Source organism: Sander vitreus, chromosome 16, assembly GCF_031162955.1.
Source record: "Sander vitreus isolate 19-12246 chromosome 16, sanVit1, whole genome shotgun sequence".
Taxonomy (NCBI): Eukaryota; Metazoa; Chordata; class Actinopteri; order Perciformes; family Percidae; genus Sander; species Sander vitreus.
Window position 1 is genome coordinate 2,392,131 of NC_135870.1, and position 10,058 is coordinate 2,402,188.

The window sequence follows — 10,058 nt, forward strand, 5'->3', positions numbered from 1 at the left end:
GCAGAGTCCCCCTCACACAGACGGCCAACCAGCGTCACATCATCAGCATACGGTAAGAAGTTAAAGTGTCAGTGTTGGATTTTAAACTCAGTGGTTTTCAGAGAAAATAACAAAGGGGATAAAATAGCATCTTGTTATGCATCCTGTGTTCAGAGAACTTATCTCTGACACCTTTTACACACATTCTAGGATTGTGAGATTATTATACAGCATATTAAGGGTTTTATGACAGTTTAGTTTGATAACTTTCAGTTGATTTTAAACCAGTAAAAGGAACATTTAAGAGACTTTGAGGAAGAGTCAGAGACGTACGGAGACATCAACAAAACCTGAGGAGCCAAGAAGTATTGTACAACTAGAAATGTCATGTTTTCTGATGTAGAGGACGTTTTAACTGAGGTGTCATTTAAAATGAGGAAACAAAGTCCAAACTCAAGGTGCCACTCCTCATCCTGGCATGAATCATAAGCTTGATAACCCCTCCCTGTGTTGTATAATAACAATAAAGCTGAACCTTGAACCTGGAACCCTTGATAAGACAGTCACACATACTGTAAAGTCACAGTCAGACCGTCGTCACTGAGAGGTGAAATGGAGCAGAAAGGAGTTCAGCTGGACCGGGAAACCTTCTCTTGTTCCATCTGTCTGGATCTACTGAAGGATCCGGTGACTACTCCCTGTGGACACAGCTACTGCATGAACTGTATTAAAAGCCACTGGGATGAAGAGGATCGTAAGTACAGCTACAGCTGTCCTCAGTGCAGGAAGACGTTCATACCGAGGCCTGTCCTGCTGAAAAACACCATGTTAGCAGATTTAGTGGAGGAGCTGAAGAAGACTGGACTCCAAGCTGCTCCTGCTGATCACTGCTATGCTGGAGCTGAAGATGTGGCCTGTGATTTCTGCACCGGGAGAAAACTCAAAGCACACAAGTCCTGTCTGATCTGTCTGGCTTCTTTCTGTGAGAAACACCTTCAGCCTCATTATGAATCAGAGACATTTAAGAAACACAAGCTGGTGGAGCCGTCCAAGAAGCTCCAGGAGAACGTCTGCTCTCATCATGATGAGGTGATGAAGATTTTCTGCCGTACTGATCAGCAGCTTATCTGTTATCTCTGCTTAATGGATGAACATAAAGGCCACGACACAGTCTCAGCTGCAGCAGAGAGAGCTGAGAGGCAGAGAGAGCTCGAGGGGAGTCGAAAAAAACATCCAGCAGAGAATCCAGGACAGAGAGAAAGATGTGAAGCTGCTTCAACAGCAGGCGGAGGCCATCAATCTCTCTGCTGATAAAGCAGTGGAGGACAGCGAGAAGATCTTCACTGAGCTGATCCGTCTCCTGGAGAAAAGAAGCTCTGATGTGAAGCAGCAGGTCAGATCCCAGCAGAAAAGTGAAGTGAGTCGAGTCAAAGAGCTCCAGGAGAAGCTGGAGCAGGAGATCACTGAGCTGAAGAGGAAAGACGCTGAGCTGAAGAAGCTCTCACACACAGAGGATCACAACCAGTTTCTACACAACTACCCCTCACTGTCACCACTCAGCCAATCTACATCCAGCATCCATATCTGTCCTCTGTACTACTTTGAGGACGTGACAGCGGCCGTGTCAGAAGTCAGAGATAAACTACAGGACGTCCTGAGAGAGAAGTGGACAAACGTCTCACTGACAGGGACTGAAGTGGACGTTTTACTGCCACAACCAGAGCCCAAGACCAGAGCTGGATTCTTAAAATATTCACGTGAAATCACACTGGATCCAAACACAGTAAACACACGGCTGTTATTATCTGAGGGGAACAGGAAAGCAACATTCATGATACTACAACAGTCTTATTCTAGTCACCCAGACAGATTCACTAACTGGTGTCAGGTCCTGAGTAGAGAGAGTCTGACTGGATGTTGTTACTGGGAGGTGGAGAGGAGAGGAGGAGTTGATGTAGCAGTCGCATACAAGAATATCAGCAGAGCAGGGAGGTCGGATGAATGTGGATTTGGACGAAATGACAAATCTTGGGCGTTATATTGTATCAACAACATTTATACATTTTGGTCCAACAAAGTCCAAACTCCCGTCTCAGGTCCTGGGTCCTCCAGAGTAGGAGTGTACCTGGATCACAGTGCAGGTATTCTGTCCTTCTACAGCGTCTCTGGAACCATGACTCTCCTCCACAGAGTCCAGACCACATTCACTCAGCCCCTCTATGCTGGACTAAGGTTTAATCTTTGGGTTTATTGGTATGGAGAGTCTGCTGAGTTGTGTGAACTGAAATAGACAGAAGTCATTTAAGGGTTAAATTCTGTGTTTTAACTCTTTGACTTATTTAGTCTCCATGTTTGTTGCTGAGAGCTGATTGTTGTGACTTTCTATTTTTTTGACGTTTTTCATGTACACATTTTTGTTGCTTTTTCTTTCTTATTTTTTTGCTTTTATCAACAGTTTTTTTCGACATTTATTTGCTTTTCTAAACGTTTTTGTAAATGAGTTTGATGTTTTTTTTGCTTGTATTGACGTTGTAGAAGTGATGAGATGTTTTAGTTTGTTGAGAAAACCATTCGGGGAGCCCCAGAAGCTCTCGATGTGCTCAGTTGAGATCTGTTATTTTACCTTTGATTGTTGAAACAGGACGATATGTTAAAAAAGATCTTTACCGAGATGATGTGTAGATATTAGCTGTTGTTTGTTATGCATGTATTTCTCCACGTTATGTATCTGCGGGACAGGAAGATGTCTGTTAAATAGCGGTGTCTTGTAATCCCATGTGGGACGGGCCAAATGTTTGGCATGACCCAGAAATCAAATCAAACTAAAAGCGTATTTAGTTTCTCCTCCACTGCATGGCTCTGAAGAGAGAAAGCACCAGACCTCCTTCATCCTACACACTTTGTTCTCTTTGGGGTTATTTCTAAAGAAATCTAGATTTACATTTACTTATTTGGCGGACCAAATGTTGTTATCATAATCATAATCAATAACTCATTCTTCGCTTTTACATAGCTGAGATTCTGGTTCAAACTAAGTGATTGTGTGAAATCAATTAAATCATTGAACAAGAGTCTTTCAACATACTTTACTGATGGGATGTGTGAACAAACTGAAGCTTTAGAGTCAGTCAGTCTCTGTCCTTTCAACTTTCCTCACTAAAACTGCTTCGTCACAGAGTAATGAGCAGAGTTTTCTATCACTTTTTACAGCCAACATTTCCTCTCTGCACTGAGTCAATAAATATTACACTAAAACTAACAGTGTTTCATAAGTTGTTCCTCTTCCCCACAGCCCTTAATATTACGTAATAGCATACATTGCCAAAGGCCACAAGGGCATAACTGCAAAGCATTATGGGTGATATTCCCCTCTGAAGTGACCATCGTTGTTCACTCGCTCCCTCTCCCGTTGCTTGGTCGTATCTAAGGTCCGTCCTATTTACTGGAGCAGTGAACATTTTCATTGCAAAAAGAAGCTTATATGATGGGAATGTTCCAGGTATTAGAGGAACAACAGAGCCGTGCAGAGACCTGTGATTGGGTAGGGGCTCAAAGTTAAAAAGGGGCATATGGTACCCGATTTTAAATCACCACGGCGTTAGGGCTGTGTATAGCCACAGTATAGACCATGATACTGATGTTACAGTTTAATATATTATCATGTATTACAACACTGTAAGCAAGGAGGTATAAAAACCTGTCCTAGTATAAAGAACACACCACTACGTGTAAAAAAATCACTCAAAAAAAGTTTATTTTTTAAGCAATCAGAATAGTAAGATGTGCATTGTGTGGTGGAGAAAGAGAGAGAAAGTCAAAGCCTGCTGACACTGTTAAGAAGTGTCTCACTGAGACTGACCTGATGTCATGTTCAGGTTACTGGTTACAGAGGGAGCTACAGCCGGGGAGATGTTTCCAGGAGACATGACTGCTCAACACAAAGAGCTAAAACTGAACTAAATAAGGCCCCAGATTCAGAAATCAAGTCAACACATTCTAACCGGGAGGTCTGGGGGTCCTATGAGTGTCATATATTTACTGGTAAGAAGTAGGGCTGGATCCAACTATCAGACTATAGAGATAGACATTCATTTGTCATTCAATGACAAATCTTGGGCGTTAGATTGTAACAACAACATTTATACATTTTATTACAACAAAGTCCAAACTCCCGTCTCAGGTCCTGGGTCCTCCAGAGTAGGAGTGTACCTGGATCACAGTGCAGGTATTCTGTCCTTCTACAGCGTCTCTGAAACCATGACTCTCCTCCACAGAGTCCAGACCATATTCACTCAGCCCCTCTATGCTGGACTTTGGGTTTCTGGAGACTCTGCTGAGTTGTGTAAACTGAAATAGACAGAAGTCATTTAAGGGTTAAATTCTGTGTTTTAAGGGCTCTTTCACACTAGAGGGTGACACAGGAATCAACTGTCGCTCCCATCCCACGAAAATACTCCCGTCACATCCCGATCACGTGACTGCCACCCCCAAAAAAATCCTGTCCTGCAAAATCCCGAGAGACTCCCGAATCCCGTTCCGCTCCCGTTTCGTTCCCTATGTTGTCAGACATGTGTGTGTGTGTGTGTGTGTGTGTGTGGGCCGATGACCCGAGGGATCGAGAGCAGCTCCTCTGCTCTGCTGTGCTGGTGTTGTTGTGTGAATGCAGCGCTGCAGAGCCGTTTGTCTCTCACTGCTGGGTGGGTTAGGTAGTGACAATTTTTCGAGACTCCCGCGGTTCACGGTATTCAACAAACGTATTGTGAGTTATAAGTGGTTGTCTTTTCTAAAACAAAATGCCTCGCAATCTTTGGGCGCACTCACCGCATTGCAGCGTCATTTTTTTATTTAAAGGAACATGCCGACTCATTGGGACTTTAGCTTATTCACCGTATCCCCCAGAGTTAGATAAGTCCATACATTCCCTTCTCATCTCCGTGCGTGTTGTTACTCTGTCTGACGGCCCCAGCGCTAGCTTAGCCTAGCAAAGATCCTGGAGGTAACCGGCTCCATCTAGCCTAGCTTAGCACAGATCCTGGAGGTAACCGGCTCCATCTAGCCTAGCTTAGCACAGATCCTGGAGGTAACCGGCTCCATCTAGCCTAGCTTAGCACAGATCCTGGAGGTAACCGGCTCCATCTAGCCTAGCTTAGCACAGATCCTGGAGGTAACCGGCTCCATCTAGCCTAGCTTAGCACAGATCCTGGAGGTAGGCTAGGCTAGATGGAGCCGGTTACCTCCAGGATCCATTCTCGTAATGTATTTCATATTCTTATAACACACACACACACACACACACACACACACACACACACACACACACACAGAGAATGAGACTGAGAATGTGGGACAATACATGACCCATTCCTTTTGTAGACTTCACTTGAATCTCTGCATTAGTTACTGACTTCTACCTCTGGGTTTATGTTCCATAGCCGATCATAACAGGTTTGCTACAGATTGTGGAATAACTTGTGATGTTGCATCCTGTCCCGAGGCTTCGGAGCTTGTGTCGGAGATTTGATCTTCTCTCTGCTGCCAGCAGAGAGAAAAAGAGACCAAATTCCAATTTTTCCAATAGTTTATCTTAAACTATATGAACAGGAAAGAATGCCTTACGATGTCAGTTAAAATATTACAGTAGTTCTTTACAAACACAGAACAGAAAAATACTTTCCACATCAATTACGTGAGACAGTAGGAGAGGGACGAGCAGGTCAAAGGTCAAACACGTTTTGGTACTAGACCTTCATCGGGCAAAATCCTCATCCTTAAATCTCTAATCATTTTGCCTAAACTCTGTTACCTGATGAAGGTTTAGAGTTTCTTTGAGTTACAGTTTTACATTTAAATATCTGACATCTCCTCCAGAGTATGTAAAGTATGTGAAAAATATCTCAGCAGAAAATTTCCGTGACGACACGTTTGGATTTTCTGCAGGAAGTCAGACAGCGTGATGAAATTCCCAACAGGTTTATCTCGTCTGTCTCAGCCGTCTGCATACCTGCTGATCATGACTGTCACGTTCACTCCGCAGCCGTTAACTGATGGAAGGAGTGCGTGTGGACTCGTGTTGAGTGTCGAGCAGCGAGGTGGCCGAGGGCCCCGCGGCGCCGCTGTCTTTCCCCGGCTCGGCGAACGGGAACACTTCTCTGGTCAGGCGTGTGACGAGGCACGGCATCTCTTTCTTCCCAGCGTACTTCCTGCCTTTGGCCTGGAAGCTGTAGGCCACCCGGTGGGAGAGGCGGGTCATCAGGCGCGTCAGCTCCAGGTTACGGTTGCCGTCCTCCTTTAATAATGTGCAGAACGTCTGGAGGAAGACGGATCCGAATCGCTGCATGAACGCCCCGTAACCTGAGGGGGATTGAGAGGTGTTTACCTGGTGGTGAGACAGGAAGTGTGTGTGTATTTACCTGGCGGTGAGACAGGAAGTGTGTGTGTGTTTACCTGGCGGTGTGGCGTACATCACAGCTGTGTCTACAGGAACAGAGAGATGCTGTGAGAAGTCACTGCTGTCACCAGCTGAATCCACCTCCACACCGTCATCCAGACCAGCTCCCCGACACGCCTACACACACACACACACACACACACACACACACACACACACACACACACACACACACACACACAAAGATAGAAATGTCACAAAGCTGTTGAAAAAGCGACAAAAATGTAAACGTAGAAAAAACCCTTAACGTACAAGAGAACATGAGACATATCACAACAACTACAGAAAACAACAAAATGTGTGTGTGTGTGTGTGTGTGTGTGTGCGTGCGCGTCAGTAAAGACTCTGACCTGTACGAGGAACACTTTGGCCTTCTTCTCCATGTTTTCGTTGTCAAAATATGAAAAGAGACGACACAGTTGGACGGGTTTCCCATCAGCCCCGAACACGCATCCCTCGTCCCCGTGAGACGACAAGACGGCCAGAAAACAGTCCTTCACAGGCCGCCGGCTCTCTGCACACGCACACACACACACACACACACACAGACTTTTATTCTCAAAGTATTCTGACATTTAGTCCAGAAATGTTCAATCTTTTCCTTTTTAATCTCTTCTTAATACTCGAAACAATGTTTTGTCCTTTATTCTTTATATAGTATGACATTATGTTCTTTATACATGACACACACACACACATACATACACACCCATACATACACGCTCAGACAGTTTGCCCTACAGTCCATCAGGTAAATGTTTTATGACTTTCAGATTTGGATCTCGTGACCAATAATAATGTCAGCGTGTGCGTGTACAGTTTGATGTGTCAGTGATAAGCAGCTCTAATCTCTCCGTGGACCTTCAGTCTGTTTGATATCTGGGTGTCTCCGCTGACGCTGCACACAGAGAAGCAAACACACAATCTGTCTTACCATGTAGAGACAAAGACACAATGTCAGTATAGAGCAAACACAGTTCTTCAAAAGAAGTCTGACGTGGAATAATAATGCTGAATGCTACGAAGCTAACAGCGTTAGTTAGTCCGTTTATCTTTACGACACGTTTAGAAACTCTGAGCCGGCTGACAGCAGCTGACACAATAAATACAGATCAAACATTAAACAGGATTCCTGCTGTGTGTTACCCAGGCTGTTTAATACATGTCCCTCTACTCAAAAAGCAATATTAGATCAGTTATATGCAAATACCCTAAAAAGGAGAATTTAAGAAGATGTGTAAAAACCTGGAAACTGCCCGTAGACCTCAGAGGGTTTTAATAATCCCCTGCATGTTCTGAGTTTGTATCCAGGCATTATTCATGCTGTGTTACCTTTCAAACGTTATCATGTTTTTCTGTTTCTAAGTCTGACATTCTTGATGCTGTTGCTGTGTGTTACCTTCCAGAAACAGCTGGTAGATCTCGTCCCCGCTCAGGTCGCTGTGGATGTCCACCTTGAAGCCCAGCTTGCTGAGTGTGCGGTGGAGAGTCTTGGTGTCCTCGTCGGCTCCAGGCCTGCTCCCCAGACTCACACCGGGGACAAACTGGGCCACAGACACCAGCACTGCCCGGTTACACTCCCCGCTGTCATCCACCCGGCCTCTCCACCGCTGCATCCTTCTTCTGCTGCTCGCTGGGTGAAAGACAAAGTCTCTGTGTGTTTGTTATGTGTGTCTCTGACAGACGTGTCTCTGTGTGTCTCTGTCTCTGTGTGTCTCTGTGTGTCTCTCTCTCTCTGTCTCTGTATGTCTGTGTCTCTGTCTCTCTCTGTGTCTCTGCGTGTCTCTGTCTCTGCAGATCAAACCCTCCCAGCACAGCTGTGAACCTGCAGACACACCTGTCGGACCGTATATGGACTTCCCTCTGCAGGCTGTTACATGTTAAAGGATCACGTGCGTTTACGTCTCGCAGCGTTATGTAACTTCATTCTTTTCTTCTGTGCTGGGAAATGACACTGTTCAATCTCTCTGCACATCTCCCTCAGGTGTGTTTCTCCAGATGACTCAGCAACAACAACAACAGTCACAGACTCTTAACATGCTTCTCTATTATTTATTATAGCTTAACTATTTATTATAGCTTTTATTTATTATTTAGAGGGTCTGTTTAAACTGAAACACTGCACATGTTTCTTGTGAACGGTGCTGGGCCTGGGTACCAAACTGTGTTCCCTCATGTTTAACATGTTTGACTTTAAACTAATCTGACTCTGAATCTAAATTAAAGAAGTGATTCGGCTGAAACAGGAAGTGTGTTGGAGCTTTGAGTCAACACAATAAAAGTCTTTATTTTTATATTGCAACTTTTTTATTGCTGTGTTCCCTAAGGTTCAAGGTTCAGTATCTGTCATGTGCACAGCAATAACAGAAGTAGTTGTTCAGCTCAAACAATGCTCATTAAGGGACCGTTCAGTATTCATGGATTGGACCACCGGAAGAAAATAGGGGAGGGTCATGTCTTTTTATTCTTTGTTGAGGGGAGGGTCATCCATTTAGTCTAGGGGGGGAGGGTCACCAAACGTTTGGATTCATGAGAACAGCAACGTTTGAAAGTGGCTTGTAGCTCTCTCAGTCTTGGCCCCTATCGCTAGCAGATGGGTCTCTCCCTATTTAGTCAGCTTAACTGTAGCTTTAGAGACCGTGGGATTTCCCAAACTCCATAAATCCCGCTCGCACATATAAACACAAAACTGCTTTGCTAGCTCCATCGTGTTGTAACTAAGACATCTGATGAAAACATAATTGTATTCATTAGCATGATTGCCGTAACTGCGTATATTTATATTTTTGTTACTGTACTTTTTACAGTAGTACATTTATCTGACTGCTGTCGTAGGTAGTTACTTTACTGATCATACGTTTATACGTGAATATAATAATTAATTAATTATTATTAATTAATAAAATATAGACGTTGTCATTGGCAATAACTAACTTTGTCGAACACGAACGTCGAACACGAACGTCCAAAGCTGGCGTAAAAAAATCTTTAATTAAAAAACACCGGAGAAAAACATTGAAAATGTATCAAAAAGCATCAACAAAAGCCTTGAATGCGTCAAAAGCGGTTTTAAAAAAGCATCGAAATGCAGAAAAAAGCCTCGAGGAGTGAAGGAACCAGAAAGTATTCACATTTAACAAGCTGCAATTTAGAGAAGTTTTACTTTTTTTTAATAAAAAATGACTCAAACTGATTCATTGATTATCAAAATAGTTGATGATTAACTTAATAGTTGACGACTTATCTGTTAATCTTTGCAGCTCTAGTTTTAGATTCAAAGTAAATTGAAAAAGTATCTTTCTGTTTTATAATCACAGAGTATTCCTCGGTGATTAAACATGTTTTGGGAGGACGCTGAAGCCCAGACACTAAATACAGGTTGCAGAGTGAGAACATCCATAAACCTGTCAAGAGAAGTGGAGTTACCATCAAGTCACACAGGCTGCAGAGACAACAGTCATCAGGAAGTTTCCTCTTCAGGTTTGAGTACCGGGCGTCTCTCAGTTTAGTCAAATCTAACTCAGATGAACTCGTCAAACAGTCGCTGAGTTCTGTTGCGTAATCAGAGCTGTCACTTTCTGACAGGCTGTGATTATATTTAAAACGTCTTCCATGACTCAGACACTGAAAC

General features: G+C 43.7%; 1 protein-coding gene and 1 pseudogene across 1 annotated transcript; one reads left to right on the forward strand and one right to left on the reverse strand.

Moving 5' to 3' along the window:
• The first annotated feature begins 564 nt into the window (after window positions 1-564).
• Window positions 565-2,379, forward strand: LOC144531012 (tripartite motif-containing protein 16-like; annotated as a pseudogene).
• A 1,336-nt stretch (window positions 2,380-3,715) lies between these two features.
• casp17 (caspase 17, apoptosis-related cysteine peptidase) lies at window positions 3,716-8,137 on the reverse strand. Its single transcript, XM_078270881.1, has 5 exons — window positions 7,827-8,137; window positions 6,778-6,941; window positions 6,424-6,544; window positions 5,981-6,330; window positions 3,716-4,326 (listed from the first exon to the last, which is right to left on the reverse strand). The coding sequence occupies exons 1-4, from the start codon at window positions 8,041-8,043 to the stop codon at window positions 6,017-6,019; spliced, it is 816 nt and encodes a 271-aa protein (XP_078127007.1). The 5' UTR covers window positions 8,044-8,137; the 3' UTR covers window positions 3,716-4,326; window positions 5,981-6,016.
• Window positions 8,138-10,058: the final 1,921 nt, after the last annotated feature.